Source organism: Colletotrichum fructicola, assembly GCF_000319635.2.
Source record: "Colletotrichum fructicola Nara gc5 chromosome Unknown KSG_Nara_v1_contig02, whole genome shotgun sequence".
In the NCBI taxonomy this organism is placed as follows: domain Eukaryota; kingdom Fungi; phylum Ascomycota; class Sordariomycetes; order Glomerellales; family Glomerellaceae; genus Colletotrichum; species Colletotrichum fructicola.
This window is the reverse complement of record NW_027094052.1, coordinates 1,707,287-1,727,670: the sequence shown is the minus strand read 5'-3', so window position 1 is coordinate 1,727,670 and position 20,384 is coordinate 1,707,287. Positions and strand designations below refer to the sequence as shown.

Below are 20,384 nucleotides of genomic sequence, written 5' to 3'. Positions count from 1 at the left end.
TCAATGTTGACACCTCTTCAGGCTGTACAAGTGCTGTTGTCTTCTCGACCGAGTTGGTGAGGCTCAGTCAGCCAGTTCTACGAACGATATTGCCGGCACTGTCGTCTCCTCATGCCGAGCAAGGCATCCCATTCACTGTACAGGTTAGTTCAGTCATTGACATCGCTTCATTCGAGCATACTCATGATACACCATTGGCTCTGAACCGTTGTGTAACCTCAGCTGACCTTTTAGTAGGGATGAGCTGGAGTTCGATCTTTAGGTGTCTGAGATATTCGACATGAGGTACTCCCCTGACATGCAAATCGACCGTCTCGTCGGCTCGAGGAGCAGTCCAAAACCGAATCAAGGGGCTATGGCAATGTTGCTACGGGATCAGCAGGATTGTATCCCACTTGGAAGGTGTCTGTCGGAAGACGATATCATTGTACTCCTCACGCCCGTTGTCGTCCCATACAGCAGAAACGCCGAGAATGATCGAGATCCATTCGAACCGCTGGGCCGTGCGATTGCTGCGCGGCATTCTATGGTTCGCCATGTTCCCTATACCAAACGAGGCGGCATCAACAATATTCACTCCGAGTTCATAAAGAGAGCGAAAACGATAGTTTTCGTCATCTCTGGGCCACCATTAGACGGCGATGTCTCGCAGGTCGAGCTGGCGGAAACCGCGCGGTCCTTGGCTGAGGAACGTCCACAAATTTTAGTGGCATGTTACAACGTCAAGGCAAATCCAGATGTTCTCGAAAACTTTGCCACGATTGTACAAGTCGGGGGATTTGCACCATCGGACCTCGAAAGCGCAGCTTCAATCATATTTGGAGATCAACGACCCCCGCCCGTCAATGCCGTACCTGTGCAAAATCTTATCATCAGTGCAGCACGACATTGGCCTGTTGAGGTTTGTGGTCAGGACATGGCGCCAATACACAAACTTTGGACAGAATGTCTACCGCCAAAATATCACCTGCCTCAATTTGCGCTTGTTCTCCTTCTTAAACGGGATGGATATACGATGAACTACGTCGTGAGAGACCCCGATACCCGAGAGATTGTTGGTTTCTGTGCGACATACACAACATTTACGGACAGTGACCAGGAGAGTCTTCTAGGCTCGTTGGCCGTCTTGATTGTCAAAAGCTCGTATCGAGGGCGAGGTATAGGTCTGAGCCTACACGACTATGCATTAAAGATGCTACAGAGAACACGAGGTGTGAGACGGCTTCAGCTAGGGACGGCTTTCCCACGCCTACTCTACGGGGTCCCGTCAGACTTCTTCGCAAAAGAATGGTTTGCTCGCCGAGGCTGGCAGATGCATGGGCAGGAGGTTTCGGACTGGCTTCTCCGGTTTGACGATATGCCAGCAACCAGTCTATCCTCAGCAGGACTAACTTTTCGGCGGTGCGACTTTATGGAATTTCATCAAGTTCTGCAAATTGTAGACAGAGACGCGATACGAAAGGGAAACATGGGATGGTATGACCAATATGCGAGGCTGGACGGCACTCCAAACATTGAGGACGTTGTCATCGGTCTAGAGGGCGAGACTATTGTGGCTGTCGCTTTGACGTACATCCCCAACACTGGAAGCCCAACCGAGGACGACCTACCGTGGGCCAAGACCATTGGCGCGGATGTCGGTGGCGTAACATGCATTTGCATCACAGGTTCGTGGCAACACTATCAGGATCTCGCGATGTCAGTGGCTCACTCAAAGCGCTCCAGATGATAATCGTGAAATGGTGAATAGCCGGGACTCGGTTATGATTCGATTGCTAGATACCTGTGTCAACTTGCTGGCCGACCGAGGTATGCAGCAAATGTTCATCGATGGTGTCAAAGGGGGCAATGCTGGCTTTCAAAGTCTAGGTAAGCAGAACCTTCGAATACTTCGTGTTCCCATCTAACGCGCTGGCGAAGGTTTTCGAGAGTGGGCAAGATACAAAGACAGTTGGCGAAAGATCTGAACAAAGATCTCACGTACATAAGATGATACCAATCGCCGACGACGCCTTTGGGCTAATTTGCACCACCCACGCCTTTCGATTCCTTCGCCAATCTTCACCGCCATGACGTCGCTTTGTATGACCTTCAAAATATGAACACAGCATGCCGGGACCGCTCCCTCCATGTTGGATGCGGGGTGCCTCCCCCGTTGGCTGACAGCCGACCATTTAGTGCTGGCTCTTATCCCAGAAGTGACGGCTGTATACATCGGCTCCGAGTACCACCTGGTTCCTGTTTCCAGGAGCCCTAAAGATTGAAGTGCGTGTCAAATTCGCAGCACAAAACCTCCTTGCTCGGGAGTGTGGCTGTCCCCCTCCGCAGCACTAGACAGGGGCTGTTCGACAGTAAGCAGAGCGCCCCAATGGCGGTCCTCTGTGTTGCTGACCATGTCCGACAAGAACACATGATGAACAGTCGTGGCACCTGTCATTGGCATCATCCGTCAGCAATGCGATGTATGGTAATACTCTGCAATTGCCTCGGATCTCCCCTATCGGCTAGCTATCAAAATGCTATCAAAGGGTTGACAAACCCGAACAACCACTCTCCTCTTCAGGATGAGCCGCTAACATATGGCCTCTGTGCTCGGTCTCGTTGAGGAGGAACAAGCCAGACAAGGTCCGCCAATTTGGGTTTGACCCGGCATAAGCAAGGGGCCCGGGGTGGACACCTAGGTAAGATTGCCATGACCATCAGCACTGCTTGCCAGGTTTAGACTGCCTCTTGCGGTTTGGAGGCCTGTTTTTCCTCGCGAACGGGTTTTCTTTGCAAGGGGTTTACATTCAAAAACCTCAACGCCCCTTTTCTCCGCAGTAACCGGAGTGGGAGGACGGCAACTGAGCATAAATGACAAAATTTGAGGAGTTGTCTGTACTTCTGCGAGCCCAACCAGCATGGGGACGGAAAATGTCGATAGACATGTAAATGGAGAGACATTTGGTGGAAGACCCCGATCTTTTTGTTAAGAGCCGCAACAAGTAATAAGTCATTGGAGCCCAACCGACGATCATCAACCAACCTTCGGCCCCGAGTTTGTCAGACACACCCTGTCACTCCCGAGGTTATGCCAAAGAGAAACCGATTTTAGCAGCGCCGATCAGGCAGGTCGATATCGCAACTCGAACTGTCTTGTGTAGATTGGGCGATGGCTGCCAAGTTTGAAAAAGGGGGGTTCCCAATGGCCTGATGCAGAGCTTACACACAGACTCTAACGTTTCCCATGTGGCCAGGGATCGAAGCCATGAACCACCCGCGGACCATCCGTCTAGACCAGGGGAGGAAGAACGAACGCTGTGGCCGGGTGGCCGGGAGCAGCCGAGCCACGCCGACTAGCACTGGATTGTTAGCGTCCGGCATCCCGGTCACATCGCCGGGGTTATCTCCGTGCTGCCACTTTCAAGTTTCCGTGCGACCCAACCAACGAACCGACCCAAACAGCTCTCCAATAACACGGTCCCATCCTTGTTCCCCAGATCCCTGGTCGCAGGTTCGTCCTGCTCGGCTGCGTTATCCCACAGAGAGCAGGATGCAGGTTGAATCACACAAATGTCGTTATTGGTCTGCCCCAAAACCTGTGCGTGGAAGCTGAGATGAGCTTTGATTTGAAGCAGGCTGCACCTGAGCAGCGGTGTCTGCGGTCGAATGCTGGGAGATGCAGTACGGGATCACCCCTCACTTGTCAATCTGTGCCGGTCAGACTCTCATCTGACCTGCGCCATGTGGACAGGACGTCAGTAAGAGAGAGTAATCGACTGACCGGCCCGCTCGATAGGGGCATAACGGTTCCACTCTGTCGTGCCGGATACCCACAAACGTTTTCGAAGGCGCTCGCGCAATTCTTCTCGAAGAAAAAATACTTCGAGCCGGTGCTATGTAACGTCATTGACGGCACTGGCGTTGATCCTTAGAAGCCTGCAGGGCGACCGAAGATTTTCAATCCAGCCGTGCAATATTGCCAGAGCAGCACCGTTTAAACATGACCGCACCCTAGCCACTTTTTTTTCCTCCGTTTTGGCAAGGTCACTGCTGACCCCGGCTCACCCTCACGGCACGGCTCTCTCGCCGTTTGCGCCCACCTGCCCTCGAAGGAAAGGCTCACATCACACACCCACGAAATGCGGCCGCTGTGAAAAGGTGTCAGTCCGCCTGGGCGACGCGTTACCCATCTAACGGCCCGCACAAAGTGGCCGCCGGCCAACGAACGTTGACGCGCAAAGTGAACTATTGAAGCGGACGTTGTTGGAAGGAAGAGCGGGGGGGTTCTGATGACGGACAAGGACAGGGGTGGTTTTGGTGAGAGCGTGTGTGCCACGAGAGTGCAGACGTATGATTTACACCAACCACCATTAAAGACTCTTTGGTGGGGGGATGAGGAGCAGGAGCGGTGTTTGTTCATGTCGTGGAACAATCGACCCGTTCTGGCGCTTCGGGCGGTACGCCAATTCTTGATTCGTTGGGGGATTTTTATATCGACTGGTAATGATTACTGAATAGAGAATAGATGTCACGCCTTCCCCCTACCCCTCGATGATGAGGCGCGGAGACCGGAAAGAGCAACGATCTATTGCGAAGGCATCTTCCCCACCCATCCGGCTGAATAGTTGCTGACACTCCCATCGGTTGACTTACACTGTGTAGGCTTTTCGCACGGGAGAACTAACACTCAGTGGGACTACATCAAGACCCATCATCTTGTCGGTCGTAAGCCTTTTTGGTGGGCAGACAGATTGGCAACCCAAGGAGCTGGGAACCCCAGCTAGCTTCACCGGCCAATTTCTCCGGTCTTTTTCATTTTGTCCCCCTTCCTTGTGCTCCGTCACGCTACGGAGTTAAGGTCCGTGGTCGTGGGAGCTGCTGATCCCCGCCTGGGGTCGGAATCTATATCCGCGGAATCTTACCCGGTGTTCGTCGTGTTTACATCGGTAGACGTAGCTTACCTATCGGTAAAGTCTTTGTCCTGGTTGCTTGGTTGCTTTATCTGCCAGCAGCCAAAAACGATAAGAAGGCGAAAAAAGGTATTGAAGTGTGTGTATTAATTTCGTGTTTATACGCTGGCTTGTGGGATTCCTTTCGTCAAACACGGCTCGGCAGTCCCGAGTTACATCTCGGGATGCCGTGGGCCGAAGAAGCGAGTTGCGGGCCAAGACTCAACCGCGGATTATATGGCTCGCTCGACGTTTCTTTTGAGACTAAGCCGTGACGAGGATGCAATCAAGGCATTCTGCATACAGGTACATGTGCGTTTTGTCACCGGGCCCCAGCTCGAATAGGGTAGCCAAGCCGATTACAGCGCAGGGAAGGGTAGAGCTTGTGGTTCCAGTTGTTGATGATTGCTGAGATTGTTGTGTGCCGGGCTACTTCCCCCTCCCAGACACAGATGCGCTTGCGCAAAAGATCAAACGACATCTTGGCTTTTTTTCTTAGTCCGTAGGGTGAGGTGGGGTTGAGGTTTACGTCTTCGTGACGTAAATCGCAGGTGAAAAATGTGATCGGTGGGTTGATAATTGCGTGATGATTATGTGTGTTCCGTCTGGCGATGGGATTGCATAAATATGTCGAAATGGCGATTAGCCTTTAGGTAAGGTTGTGAACTATTTGTCGTACTCAAGGCCTATTTACGTTTTTGAAGCCTTGGAACGAATATTGATTTGCAGAAGCCACTCTGGGCTTTTGAATTTAAAGAATTGGAAAAGAGACTCCGCGAAGGTGTGCTCTTAGGGCCTGATAATGAAGTGTGTATACCTGCTGGTAATTTACGCCTGTTGCAATATTATGATATGGTTGCAAGACTGAGCTGTTGGATTGGCACGGCTCTGACAATAACGAGCTCTGCTTCCTTTCAAAAGCTTCTAATGGACTCTCTGGCCTAAGATCGAGCCACTGGCAAGCTAAACGCTACCCTTTGATGAGGGTTTGTCACGACCTATCTGTTTCTGGTCAACTATAATCCCGCAAGACGAATGCTTTGCTCAGGCAGCTTGAGCCGTTACCTTCGCTCGACTTCCTCGACGTGGCAAAGCTCCGATAGGAAATGAGCATGGGTAGAGAGAGGCGCGCCAGCTTATCAAAAGGTAGAAGGGCTGACGTCGACACATGCAGGGCGTCGCGGACTAGGTCGTTTTGTGAACATCGACAAGGTACAGAGTATGGAGTCGTCCAACATGCAACGTTTCTCCAGAAAGGGGACAGGGTATGTGAAGATTGTTGGTGTTGGAAATTGGTTCTTGGCATGGTCGTGGTCATCGGCCTATCATCGAACGGGATCTCGTTGGCTCCCCCCTGTTCTGCTCCGTTAAAAACGGCCTCTCGAATTCCCAACATGGCTCCGGCGAAAGGATGTCTAGAAGCTATATCGGTGAGCTCAGACAGCTCTACGATACAAACCTATAGAATTCTCGACGCGTTTAGAGTATTTGGCCACTGACAAGAACGCAGGGCAAAATATATACCCTTTACGTGCGGCTTTCGATTGTCTGTGCCCCATTGATCTGGAGCGGTCTACGGCATTGAGGTTTCGTGGAAGCGGCAGTGCCATTGGTTGCTATGAATTGTGTGGCGTTGGGTGCTTAGATTGGGGTCTGAGACTTAGGAGCAAATGGCCCGTTTGGAGTTGCCTGGTTTCTGGATGTGGAAGCCACGATGCTGCAAGGTTTCGGAGAATTACCGGTTTGGGAGGTGTTTAGGCCTCGCCGAGTCGGGAGGGTGCGGTGGACGATACGCGGGATAGGCGGGATAGTCGTAGAAAGAACTAGTCGAGAGGGGTAAGGTTTGAGTGTACAGTCGGGCTCTAGGAGAGATTCATAGGTTGGTGTGTTCAGATATCGATTGCTCTTGTGTGCTAGGTGTATCCGTGATTGAAGTTTTGGCATATGATTCTTAAAGAGTTGAATGAGCTGTGATCGTATGTATGGCCGTGAGCCGTAGAGAAACTCCGAAATTGAACGACGTGGACAAAAGGCCAGCCGTTCATCTGCGAGTCATGAGAAGTTGGCGCGATTGGACTTTCTTCTTCTCGATGTCCTGTACCGCACGAAGGTCACTTTGACCTCTCGAGTGTACCACTGTTTGCATACTTTTCCCAGACACATCATTGCATCACACTCATTTTGGTTTCTACAGAATGATGAGAGAGATCGCGGAGTGGCCCCCAAAGCACCTCTGAAAGGGTCTGCTTTTGTGCCCGAGACCTCTAAACATGTTCAGAAGGGCTCGCAATCATCGCCAACCTACTAGCCAAAGCTATATTGCTGAGAGCTTAAGTGAAGCACTAGACTTTCATTGCTTGAATAGAGATGATCTTGCCCGTGCTTTCTGGGCTGATATGGTTCAGGAATGATTAACAGACCCGACTGTCTGTTGTGGAAGAATCGCCGCCATTGAGTCGCGATGATAGTCATCAGTGGAGAGTCCAAAGTTGTGTTTACACGCTAAGACTCTATTCTGAAATGAATGTCGAGTTGACGCATCGCCATGGCCTCAAGGCACATGCATGACTATAAAATATGCTGCTGAATTTGCGCAGCCGCTAAAGCGTGTAGAGGCTGGAACAGGTTGTGGCGATGGCTTCGTTGGTGGCGAAAGCAGATCATATCAACGGCATGCAGTTTCATTGCTTAGGACGGCTGATAAAAATGGAAATACTATTTCTGTATCGGCAGGTCATAATCAGAGAAACAAGAACGGCCATGTTCCTACACACTGTTGCGGCAGGCCATCAGCAACCTCGTCGTTCACCCTTTGTCCATTTCTTGGCAGATGACAGCATACGAATCCAGCTATTTCACTTGCATCACTTATGATGCAGAAACTACAATGCCCATCTTCCAAGATGAAGCAGTGCTCTTTGGGGACTACCTCTATCATGAAAGGGAGACATGACGAGCAGCAGCGGCGGCCACGGCGTCCAATTGATTGATGTGCAATCATGGGGATGGGCCGTCGCAGGACGAGGAGTAGTCGAGAACCTCCAGTGTCGGAACGTCGTCGCGATAGCGAGAGGCTCAATTACATTCTTGGGCGTTTGAAAGGGACAATGTCTAGGTAGTGTTCTGTCGAAATCTTCTTCGATCGTTCATTGCCCTGCTCAATGGCAGCCGGATAGATCGAGGAGGACGAGGCGTTCAATTAGCATCGACTGGGTGACAGGACTCGTGCATTAACAGTCTGTGACCTAGCAACATGCCATCGTAAGTGGATCAGAACGAAGATCTCGCCGTCCTTAGCCGTCGACGTCTCGAGTGTCGCGAAAGGAAGCTGTCCTGAACGTACGAAATTGCGGGATGCCCTCGCAAATTGTGTGTGCGCTCGATTCTGGGTATTTCGGCAGGGAGCCTGGGTGTTGACGATATGTTTGTGTGTTTGGGTTCGGAAGCCGGGTGAAGGAGACAAATACTAAGCATGACGACCGAGTCCGTTTGAGGTTATTTGTCGAATTGAATGGATGGACTGCTGACTGTCGATATATACGTTCATTGAAGCATTTCTAGGACTCAAAACGATGGAAGGACTTGGTTGAGAATGGCTGTGATCAAATGTTTCCAAATTGACTGTCGAGCTCAGAAGGCGACGGTAACACGATTGCGACGTTGGAACAGTGGATAAAATGCAGAGGAGGCAAATCAAGAATGTCTTGCGGAAGGGAGTCTTTTCGTCACGATAGCCTTTACAATACAGATTGAGGCGTCCATGTAAAAACAAATAACTTTTAGTGGTATTCATTCCGAAGAACCCGCCGCCTTCCCCCCCGTGGTTGCCCTCTTCACTCCCCGTCCATAGAAAAGTGTCATTTAAAGACGCCATATGACGAGGTACTTAATACATCGTTTTGCGTCTTTTGTTCTTTCATTAGGTACCCAACACGCCCACGCCGAACTTTTGTTGTATGTCGCTTGCTACTTTGTGGAAAAAAAAGAGTCATGGGGTTTGTGATGTCGTATTTACGCCCATTTAGAAAAGTCTACCGACTCTACGAGAGAGTCGAGTCCGTTGGCTGTAACAATCTCGGTATCGTTGGTTGTGGTGGAGAGCATTGAGCTGCGGTGGCTCGTTTGTTCGCTCGTGCTCGTGAAGAAGGTGGCGACGGAGGATCGACGGAGGCTGCTGAAGCTGTCGCGCACGCTAGCTGATTTGGCATCCGGTCCCAATGGGTTGGGGCCGACGACAGCGCCGCCCAGTGAGGTGGGCGGCGGTGATGGTGTCAAGGCACTGTTGATGTGGTTGAGTGGAGCGTGTGTGTTTGGCGCATTCTTAGGGCCAAATTTCTCACGAAGGCGCTTGATCTCCCTGAGTCGGTTACGCCAAGAACTGATATGCTCGCCGACTTCGCGGTTTGCCCAAACCAGACAGAAAACGGAAGCGTTGAGCGCTAGCAAGCGGATGAAACCTGGAAGCGCTCTCAGACTGACCATCTTCGTCTCAGACGCTGGTGAGATTTCAGGAAAACCAGGCTTGCTCATGACCTGCACCTTATAGAACGGCGGGTGCTTTTCGCTTGGTGGGTTTTCTCGCATGGCGAGGAATCCTGCTCTCGATTCTGGAGTGATGACAATATTGACATAGTTGAATTCGCTAGGAAAAGTATCGAACTTGAAGGGCGTTCCGGAATCGTTGAAAATGATATTGACGAAGTCGTTGCCGATGTGTCGCTTTTTGTTAATACAGATTGGGTCTCGCTCAAGGTTCGTAGGCATTTGCGTAGTGACGTGGAAGACCATTTCTGTAACCTTGTCGCGCCAGCAAAATGTGTACTCGCCGTCGGTGTCGTACTCCCTATCCAGGCCCTGTGAATTGAACTTGGAACCCTTCAGTTTTGTGAGAGTGCCCAAGCCGTTGAGGAACGTCACGTAGTCGCTACTACCTGAGACGTTGGCAAGAATCTCGGCTTCTTCCGTTTGACCTTCGCCAATGTAAACCACTCCGACCTTGTGTCCGTCCACAGTCGAATTGCGGTCAAACACCCTCATAGCTCTCTGCACCGCTTCATCATCGGGAAGAGGAATTGGGCGAGCTCCGTCGGCGGTCTGCGGGGTTGAGGTCATCAACTGCACCATTAAGTGGCTAGGCAGGATGTTGTTGTTGGTCAATTGCCCGTCTCTCGAAACATCGGATATGTACTGTGCTTGGTGTGCCGGACGTGGTCGGAAGTTCTCGTGGACAATGTAAGATGACGTCCCAGAAGGTTGCCGCTTAGTGATCTGGGACCACCCAGTGGTCGTTGACTGTTCAATTGTCACGATGCTGTTACCCATGAGCCATCTGCGCTTCAGAATCTCTCCAAATCTTTCTTTAGTAAAGAGTAAATCTTCCGAAGATTCATCGGCGTCGGCGAAAGCGACTCTTTGCATGAAGTCAAGCGTGACCAAAGCTTGTTCCTCAGGATTTTGTCCACCGTCGACATCTGTGAGCAAGTTCTTGGCAATCCATCCAACGTGGTTAGCACGATCGGGGAGCTTCAGGGCCAAGAACCAGAAAGTAATGACATGGTATGCCAAAGCATACACATATTGAGGCAGGTCGTCTGCCGCGTTTGGATGCAAAATGTCTGGCGCTGAGGTCCCGGTTGGCGTTGCTGCTTCGCTATGGAGGCTGCCTCGTTGCGTTTGCTTCTTGTCTCGAACGTACTGTAGGTATCTGACGCAAATACCAAATACGATGCGATACTCATCTTCCCTGAAGTTGACGTACAAATTTTGCATTCTGCTCAGACATGCAAGAAACTCCAGAATGTGCATAGCGACATGTGGTTGGGTAATAATTTGCGCCATCTTCTGCAACATTTGTACTAGAGTCTTGCTGGTGGACAGAGGTAATTCGTGGCAACAGATTGACAGAGCGTGAATGCAATATTTGGCGCACCTTTCCCAAGTCGATATGCCCTTGACAAAGGCTTGCACGATCTCGTCCTCTTGGTCCTTGAGGAAGAACTCGTGATAGCTCAATATCATGGTCAGGCTGTGGAAAAGGCAGATGGCGACATCGGCGCGCCGCAGGCTGGTACAATTGGGCGGCTCTTGAAAGTTGTTCGTCCGAATCTGTTCACACACCACGCGCCGAAGCTCTTTGATTTGCGGCACAGCTCCCCGGAAGATTGCATGGTTCGTGAGTTGTGAAGGCAAATGCACCAATACCATGCTGTAGACCTCCCAATCGCCTCCGTGCTCGACAATGTGAACAATCGCGTCAAGCCAGACTTCCATGTTCAATGCAATTTGTTTCGTCTCCACGACAGTTGTCTCGCCTTCTTCAGTGACCGTAGTATCCAAATCTTCGATATGAGACACCAGTATGGGACTTGCTATTGCGGATGGAGACTCAGGCAAAGCCTCGGGATCAGGCAGGACCCATAGTTGCTTGTAAGGATGCGTCTGTTTGGCGCCGCTGGCAGAGCGCATGGGAAAGCTCCTGTCTTGCGTTGACGAGCTGCTGAAAGAAATTCCTCTCGTAGTACGGGATACGGCGCCATGGTCTGCTCTCGTGTTTCTAGCAGGTTGAGCATCTTCACTTTTCTTTCGTCCTCGAAGCGAACCTGTGTGTTGCAATGTCGCCGCCAAGCCTTCTGACTCTGTATCCTGGATCAAGAATACCCTGTTGGCCCAGTCGGCTCTCAGACGGAACAAAAGCTTCATCGCTACCAGTCGAGCATCCGTTTTGCCAGAGCTTGTTTTCGCGATATTGACGAGTGCGTCGTAAAGTTTGAGACTTTTGGCGCCGTCTAAGTTCATGCATCGCATGAAAAGCTTAACATAACCCCTTGTCACAACACCAGAAGCTGTATGGCTCTTGACAGGACCTGCATCAGCCATGACCGGGGTTGTTGGCCGCGATGTCGTTGACGATGGTATTGGCGATAAGAGCCGCTCGTTCATGACAATTGTTCTCAACGTGTCTGTGATATAGTCGAAAAGTTCACGATCCGAAGACACACAGACAGAAACCATAAATGAGACGACTGCCTCAAGAACCAGCAGGTTGGTCTCATCAGCTATGTCTCTCAGAAGGTCTTTAATCAGATTCGGAACAATGTCATCGCCTAAACCCTCTCCAATGAGGTCCATCATGTCGTAAGACTCGGTGACAGCCTGAAGGGCTAGAAGGCGAGTCTGAGAAGTTCGGTTCCGATTGGCGTAGAATTCCGACAGGACCAGAGATAAGTTTTCTTCCCACTGCAGATCCGAAGGAGAGCAGCATCGGAATTCCTGGAAGTATGTGAGAACAACCCGTGCCGCAGAATCTGGAAGTCGGGCATGAATGTTGGTGAAGAACCTGATGATTATCTGTCGCTGAACAAAATCGCCGGACTTATTAGTGGCCAACTCTTCTAGACGCGCGATAAGCTTCAACAGCTCGAGGCCAATAGCTTCGTCTGGTCGGTCAGGTTCTGTCTCCGGGGCTATTAAACCGATACCGGTCACCATGTTTGGTGAGGCCTTCTTTGAACATTCCATGGCCACATCCAGTAATGTCGACCAGTCTTCCTCGATGATCAGATTATGAAGCTTTCCATCACCGTCGCGGAACAGGGAGTTGACGAGCTTCAAAATTGCGCAGTGAACTCGACCCGAGTCCGTGCTGTGGACCGCAGCAACCAACCCATCGATGAGTAGGGCAAAGGGCACGGGCGGGTATCCCTTTTCTGTGCTTTTTGTGAGCAGTTTCTCCAAGACAGCGAGCACCCCGCGGATGTCCCTGGTGTCCTTTCCTTTGCTGGTGCCGTCCGGTGGGAGATGACGCAACAGGTCGACTAATACTCTCACTGCGGCGGGGCCATTGTGCGATTTCAGCAATATGGATATGGTGTGCCATGCGGTCTTGGATAGGCTTGGTACCAGGCAGAATATTGAGCCCAGCACAAGTACACACTCCTTGAAGCTTTCGACAGGCAAGGTGCCGAACGTTACAATAGTATCAATAACGCTGATTGAAGCCCGTAGGTCGTCTTCGATAGTGGTGCTGAGACAGATGCCGACCAGTGCCTTCATCAAACCGGACATTGCAGCCTCATCGGCTACATTGGATCCAAACTTGATGACCTCGCTGATGAAAACGAATAGCTGATGCAGGTTCTTTTCCTCCCCAGCCACAGAGACCCTGGATTTGGTGTTTTTCTTCGCATCTCGACTAGCTTGTTTCCTTGCGGCTTTGACGGCCTTGTAGGCGTCGCAAAGCCAATTTCGTAGTAAAGGTATCACATCGTAATCAAAACCATTCAGCTGTCTCCCATGCTTGGTGAGGTCCACGACAGCAGCCAGTTGTAGGTGGAAATCGTCCGGATTCGCGGGTGCAGTGAGAGTTTGGAAGTACTCTTTGCGATCGAGGTCCGAGGCCTCCTTGTGTTTGACGCATTCTGAAAGAAGCTCCCAACCAGCGAGACGTTCCGCATCTGTCTTTGTCGCATCGATCATGTCCTTCGCAGCGTACCAGATATCCTGGACAGGGTTCATGGGGTATTCGGACACGGCATATCGAAGGGAGTTTGCGGCAGAAACGCGATCGGCGGCGGTGCCGTTCCCGCTCTTCAGCAACTCAAAGGACTCCATGTGGTTCGGCGACAGAGTCAGGGTAGTGCGGGTGGCATTCACGGTGTCGGCGATGGGAGAGAGGATCGACGAGGTAGATTTGAGGCTCGGCGGAGGAGATTTGGTCAACTTGGCACCCGTCAAGCCTTTGAAGACGCTCGCCAGGCCGCCGGGGCGACTCGAGTCTGGCGATGAAGGCGCATCTCCTGGCGAAGGGGACATGTGCTCGTCGGACTGGTCGGACTCGCTGGGGATGTTCTTGGAGGATACTATGCGACGGAGCATGTTAGCCGAGTTGTAGCACAGTGTGCTTCATATCGGCGTGGTAGTGGTCAAAGGTAGGTGAAAGAGCGAGGTGATGCTGTCATTCGAATCGCTAATGACGATGATGGCCTCATGGGGGTCCACAACTTTGGAGATGACGATGAAACTTAGTTTGCGGAGCAGGGTAGATGGATAGGTACGCAGGCTAGAACGTGTGGGCTGGAGAAGGGAAAAGGAAGCAAGAAGTAGGTATCTGCAGACGATACTTACGGCAAACTTGCTATCGGCTCAGCTGGGAAGGTCTGGAAAACCCCATCCACGGCGGCGAGGCGAGCTGCAGGCCAGATAGCCCCGAAGTGGGAGTCGGAGTGGGAGAGCAAAGGCCCCCGGCGCAACTGGAACCACCACCTCAGTCAGGCCAGGGGGGGACTGAACGACCGTCGATGGGACGTGAGTTGAGAGGCGAGAGAGTCGGTGGTGTGGTGGTTTCGGTCCGGCGGTTGTCTGTGGTTTGCGGTGCCAAGGACTCGGGAGGTGCTAATGCGCTCTCATAGCATAGTCTTGCGCATCGGACTGTTGAAGTTCTTTGGTGGTGCAACTAAGAGATATGGAAGCAGCAGAAAAATGCGTCGAGGAAAATTGGACGCTGATCCCCTCTGTCGGTGCAGGGCCGGGCTGCTGCTGCTGTACCGTCACTGGTCAGGAGCGGTAGGGGTGGAGGTGGTGCAGGTTTTTTAGGGGGCAGGAAAGGCGACAAGTACCTGCAGCAAGAACCAACAGTTCGTGAGCTCCCTGATGCAGTGCGCGCGCAGGGCATCTCTTTTCCCGTTGCAGTTGCAGGTTTCCTACCAAGTACCTTACCAGCCTTACCTAAGCCAAAGAGTCCTAGAGTGGTCAAATGCCCCCACTCGACATGGCCAGCTGATCCAGTCCCAGGTCCTAGCGGGCGCAGAGATTCATGCTCATCCAATGACACTCGTGGAATGGATGCTTCCTTCTTAATGGCCCTGGTCACAGTGTCTTCGCACCAACATTATTCCGTCATCTGCCTTGTGAAGTGGCCGTGGCGTCATTCTCCGTGGCGGACATCCACCCTTCCGAGAACGCCCCGCTGTCGGCGCCGGCCCGGATCAAAACGTCACGGGGGACTGATGGCCGGTGCTTAGCCAGAGATCAATAGCTCTAGTAGACACATTCATACGATAGTCATGGAAACATGAGATGACTGCACCAATTGGTTTGATATGCCTTATCTCTGTCTCACAGGATGGCAGTAGTAATTTCTGCAGGAGCATCCGTAATCTGATCTCCCTGTTGCCCTAATTCCAAGACAGACCACGCTCAACAAGGCCGCTCCCGGCTACGGTACCAACCAACCTTCGTGGACGACGTCAGAAGACCCTCCCTCATTCCAGGGAAGTTTCTTCAGCAATTCCTCTCTTTGTCTCTCTTGCAGCAAACCCTGAAATGGGCTCCTATTCCTGTCTTGCACGAAGCACGGGCCAGCCCCGCCCCGTCGCTGGCTGTGGTTTTTCCGACAACACAACCTGGCGCCTTCCCCCCGGCCCAAGCGCCTAGCTGTTCTGGCACGTCTGGGTGCCTACCAGCAGGCTCCAGCCAATGACAGTTGCCCCACAGTACCTTCCATCTGTTTTCCAAATGGCAGCCGTTAGCAGCCTCGCCCCCCACAGCAACACATCCCATCCCCAAAAAGTTCAGAACAGGCAGAGTCCACGACAGTCCGAACTCCCAACACATCGTCATCCACACACCTTTTCGACGTTGCGAACTCTGTCAAGATGGCCTCCCAAATGGGCACCATCGCCCAGCTGCTGGACGCTACTTTAGACCCCAGCACTCACAAGAAAGGTACCTAAATATCCCCGTTGCTTTCTACCCCGCCAACTTTGTTTGCTTTCCATGCTAATAAACAAACGGAACAACAGCCGAGAACGCCCTCAAGGCTGAGCAAAGCAAGCCCCAATACTCGCTACAACTGCTCAACATCGTTGCTTCCGACCCTCTGCCCCTCAAGACTCGTCTGGCTGCTGCTTTGGCTTTCAAGAACTTCATCCGCTCCAACTACGTTGACGCCGACGGAAACTACAAGCTCCCCGCCGATGAGGTGCAAACCATCAAGTCTCAGCTTATTGGGCTGATGATTGCCTGCCCTCCCGCTATTCAAACACAGCTTGGCGATGCCATCAGCATCATCGCCGACTCCGACTTCTGGGAGCGGTGGCAATCTCTGACGCAGGAGCTCGTCGAGAAGTTTTCCCCCGTCGATCCCAAGATCAACATCGGTGTCCTCGAAGTCGCCCACTCTATCTTTGTCCGCTGGCGACCCCTCTTCAGAACCGACGAGCTGTACACGGAAATCAACCATGTCATTAGCACCTTTGCCCAGCCTTTCGTGCGGCTCCTGGTTCAAACCGACGAGCAGATCACCAAGAACGCCCAGAACAAGGATGTTCTTAAGAACTGGTTCGATGCTCTGAGTCTCATGATCAAGATCTTCTACGATCTCTCGTCACACGACATGCCTCCCATCTTCGAAGAACATCTGGCGTCCATCTCCGAGCTCCTGCACAAGTACCTCACTTACTCGAACCCAATCCTCGAAACCGATGACGATACCGAGGTTAGTGTCGTCGATACCGTCAAGGCGGACATTTGCGAGGCTCTGGAGCTCTACACCCTCAAGTACGATGAGGACTTCAGCAAGTACACCGAGCCTTTCATCACAAACGCTTGGAACCTGCTTTCCAATGTCGGAGCCGAGACCAAGTACGACTTGCTAGTCAGCAAGGCCCTGCACTTCTTGACCGCTGTTGCAGGCACATCCCAGCATTCTGGTGTCTTTGCCAACGAGGAAGTTCTGGGCCAAGTGGTCGAGAAGGTCATTCTGCCCAACGTCGCCCTGCGCGAATCTGATCTGGAACTTTTCGAGGATGAGCCCATCGAGTTTATCCGTCGCGATCTGGAGGGCTCCGACACCGATTCCAGACGCCGCTCTGCCACTGATTTCCTCCGGAGGCTTCAAGAGAAGTACGAGCAACTGGTCACTGGTGTTGTCTACAAGTACATCAACCATTACTTGGAGCAGGGCAAGACCGACTGGAAGGCAAAGGACACTGCTGTCTACCTGTTCATCTCGGTCGCCGCCAAGGGTTCCGTCACCTCTGCTCAGGGTGTCAAGACTGTCAACTCTCTGGTCAACGTTGTTGACTTCTTCGAGCAGCACATTGCGTCTGACCTGATGGCGAGCGCAGGCGTTGAGCCTATTTCCAAGGTCGATGCCATCAAGTATCTGCATACCTTCCGTAGCCAGTTGACGAAGGAGCAATGGAAGCTGGCGTTTCCTCCTCTCATCCAGAACCTGGCCTCGGACAACTACGTTGTCTACTCTTACGCTGCAATTGCAGTGGAGCGCCTTCTCTTCTTGTCTGATGATTCTGGCAAGGCTATGTTTCCTCGCGAGGATATTCAGCCTTTCGCGAAGGACCTGCTGGACCACCTGTTCAAGTTGATTGAGAAGGAGAGAACCCCTGCGAAGTTGCAGGAGAATGAGTTCTTGATGAGATGCGTCATGAGAATCCTCATCGTCATCAAGGACGGTGCGGCACCTCTCGTCGAGGGTATCCTCACGCACTTGATTGCTATTACCAACATGATCAAACAGAACCCTAGCAACCCGCGCTTTTACTACTACCACTTTGAGGCACTGGGCGCGCTTGTCAGATACTGCTCTTCAACGAGCGCAGCACTCTTCAACCAGAAGTTGTGGGAGCCCTTCAACCAGATTCTGGTGGAAGATGTCTCAGGTAAGATATTCCCTTTGATGCTTCTTAACGCCTTGCTAATTCTCTCGCAGAATTCCTGCAGTACATTTTCCAGATCCTGGCGCTGCTCCTGGAGTCAAGCCCTCGTGATGCTATTTCGGACAACTACAAGGCTTTCCTGGGCCCGTTGCTCGAGGCAGGCTTGTGGGACACCAAGGGTAACGTGCCTGCTTGCACACGACTTTTGTCAGCCGTCATTCCCGCTACTGCCAGTTACATCGTCTCGGAGAACAAGCTCGAGGCGATCCTTGGTATCTTCCAGCGCCTCCTAAATTTCAAGAAGTACCAGTTGTACGCCTTTGACATTCTGGAGGCTGTTGTGAAGTCATTCGAGCCGTAAGCGTTGCACCCTTCAAATCCATCATGAATCATGCTAATTCCAAAATGCAGCGGCGTCCTTGACCAATACTTTGGCACGATTTTGAATCTCACATTTGCCAAGTTGCAGGGCAACCCACCCGATTCGCTGAAGCTGCGTTTCGCTCGGTTCTTTCACCTCGTCTCGGCCCGCCTTGAGGCCGGGTACGGCGCCGACTACTTCATGCAGCACTCGGAGAAGATCCAAGAGGGCATCTTTACCAAGGTTTACCCGGCTTTCGTTCTCGGTGAGACGGAAAAGCTGGCGCGTCCTGTCGACCGCAAACTTGCTGTGATCTCTCTCACCAAGGTTCTTTGCGACTCTCAGGCCTTTGCGCAAAAGTTCGCCAAGGGTTGGGCAAACACCTGCAAGATTCTTCTCGCACTGCTTGTGAACCCACCCGTGATGACTGCGGGTCTTGGCGACGAGATCATTGCTGAGGCTGACGTTGATGACATTGGCTTCGGACTGTCGTACACCGCACTCAACACTTGCAAGCCGATTGTGCGTGACGATTATCCCGAGGTCACTGCCGTGGCCCCGTGGGTCAGCGCGTACATCAGCTCTGCCAACCAGCGCCACAACGGAGCCATTGTGAACTTCATTAGTACGCGTCTTACGCCGGAGCAGCAGCAGGCACTGCAGCAGTATCTGCAATAGGTGGCGTTACCCAGCGGTGGAATGGGCCTACCGGACAACGTTGTCTTCTCGATGGGCAGTTGGCATCCAATTCAGTAGGCTTGAGCGAACTTGACGAATACAATGTAGGGCGGGACAAAAGGCGCAGGATAGCGTCGTCGAACAGGAAAAAAGGGGGTTGAGTGGACAGGAAAGCTCGCTTAGGAAAGACGTAATGAGGCGTATGCGGCGGAGGAACATCAGAAGCTCGATCAGATAGATCGTCAGATGCAGGCCTAGAGACGACAGACAGTCGCACAAAGCCAGATGCCCGAAAGCATGATCATCACAAGATAGTCTCATAGAGGCATGCACAGCTGACAAGTGTCATATGCTCGCAAGCTGTGAAGCTGTGAGAAGACAAAAGCAACATTTCATTTTGAGTCAACATAAGCAGCATCCCGATCTTCGATGCCCATGTCCATCATGCGATTGCATCTCTCACCGCTCATACATACGGCCGGTCCATCATTACCCCAGAAACCCACACAGGCCAGCCAGCCACCCGAGGTCCCAGACAACGACACGAGATCCATGAATCCGTCATGCGCTGAACATGATCTATCCGCATCCCCCGGCCAGTCACGTAAACGCTCGCATCGTGGCATGAAGGGTGACATTCGGCCCCGGCCGCGGCCGTACCCGCTCGGGGCACCTATAGGCCGGGGCCGGGGGTGTTAATTCGCATGTACGGATACGGTGGTGGTCCGTACGTCGGTCGGGTCTTCCAGAAAAGCTCTCCCAACAAGTCTCTTTCTGCCTGGCGGGAGTCCCGTCCTTTCCTACACCGCTTCCGATCCATAAATCCATTAGATCCCGGGATACCCATCGTCCCGGGTGTCCCTTGCTTGCGAACGGGGAACCCGTCGTTCTAGAAGTTTTCTCCCGTGGCCTTGCGTTTATGAGTGTGTAAGGGGGGGCGCGGACCAGAAATGAATTGTGTCAAAGTTCAAATTGATTATGTTCGTTCCGTTTCACCCGTTTTCCCTGACTAAGGTAGAGAGATAAGGTAGTTTCAAACATTTGGTTGCATAAAAATGCTTTGGGGCTCAATTACGGCCCTCCGAGGCCGGGTAAGGGAGTGCGAGCAAGTCTGCGGAAGAGGAGGCGTGTGCTTCTCTGCCATCACACGAGTCGAAAAGCAGGCTGGCTGGCTGGCCGAGGGAAGAGTTTTCTTCCCGCCGATATTAGACCGCGTGGCGAACGATGAACGACAACGGTGTAGGGGAGGGTACTCCGTACTTCCGTACAAAGATTTTTTATAGGTTCCGCGTGATTGGATGAAGAATGGGGGGACGTGGATTCTCTCTCGCTCACCCTGGGAAGGTAGTTGACGATTCGACAAGAACGTCTGGGCCCTCCTCCATCGTGAAGAAAACATGGGATGAACACCTACGTATCCGTACCCGCTGCTCATCACGCCCCTCCACCTCTCCCCTCATCACCGGTATCTGTACTGGAATGACGAACTCCTGGGGTCTTTCTCGAACAAACAAAACGGACAAGGTCCGATGCACTCCCTCCCCCGGGTGATGAACAGGGCCACTGGGCCAGTGGGAACAGGAGCGGTCAAAGAGGGAAGTTGAGGTTGTCGATCTGCGGGAATCGGGACGGGAATTGGGGCTGCCGGTGATCTCAGGGCGCAGAGTGGGCGGCAGGCGAACAGTTTACCGAGAAAGAACTTGGAAGGGTCGAGAGGCGCGGAGGATGCCGTTGACCGCT

The 20,384-nt window shown here is 52.3% G+C and overlaps 3 protein-coding genes across 3 annotated transcripts; 2 read left to right on the top strand and 1 right to left on the bottom strand.

Moving 5' to 3' along the window:
• Window positions 1-1,468: 1,468 nt before the first annotated feature.
• Window positions 1,469-2,508, top strand: CGGC5_v003225 (uncharacterized protein; the record flags this gene model as incomplete). The annotated part of the gene is made up of 5 exons (XM_032020768.2): window positions 1,469-1,667; window positions 1,726-1,869; window positions 1,921-1,950; window positions 2,339-2,351; window positions 2,406-2,508. 5 exons carry the CDS (start codon window positions 1,469-1,471, stop codon window positions 2,506-2,508), a joined length of 489 nt encoding a protein of 162 aa, XP_031882187.2.
• A 6,434-nt stretch (window positions 2,509-8,942) lies between these two features.
• On the bottom strand, window positions 8,943-14,818 carry CGGC5_v003224 (Tuberous sclerosis 2 protein-like protein; the record flags this gene model as incomplete). The annotated part of the gene is made up of 3 exons (XM_032020767.2): window positions 8,943-13,789; window positions 14,055-14,064; window positions 14,813-14,818. The coding sequence occupies 3 exons, from the start codon at window positions 14,816-14,818 to the stop codon at window positions 8,943-8,945; spliced, it is 4,863 nt and encodes a 1,620-aa protein (XP_031882186.2).
• Window positions 14,819-15,583: 765 nt separating this feature from the next.
• CSE1 (Importin alpha re-exporter) lies at window positions 15,584-18,644 on the top strand (the record flags this gene model as incomplete). Its single annotated transcript, XM_032020766.1, has 4 exons — window positions 15,584-15,653; window positions 15,731-17,608; window positions 17,659-17,962; window positions 18,017-18,644. The coding sequence occupies 4 exons, from the start codon at window positions 15,584-15,586 to the stop codon at window positions 18,642-18,644; spliced, it is 2,880 nt and encodes a 959-aa protein (XP_031882189.1).
• Window positions 18,645-20,384: the final 1,740 nt, after the last annotated feature.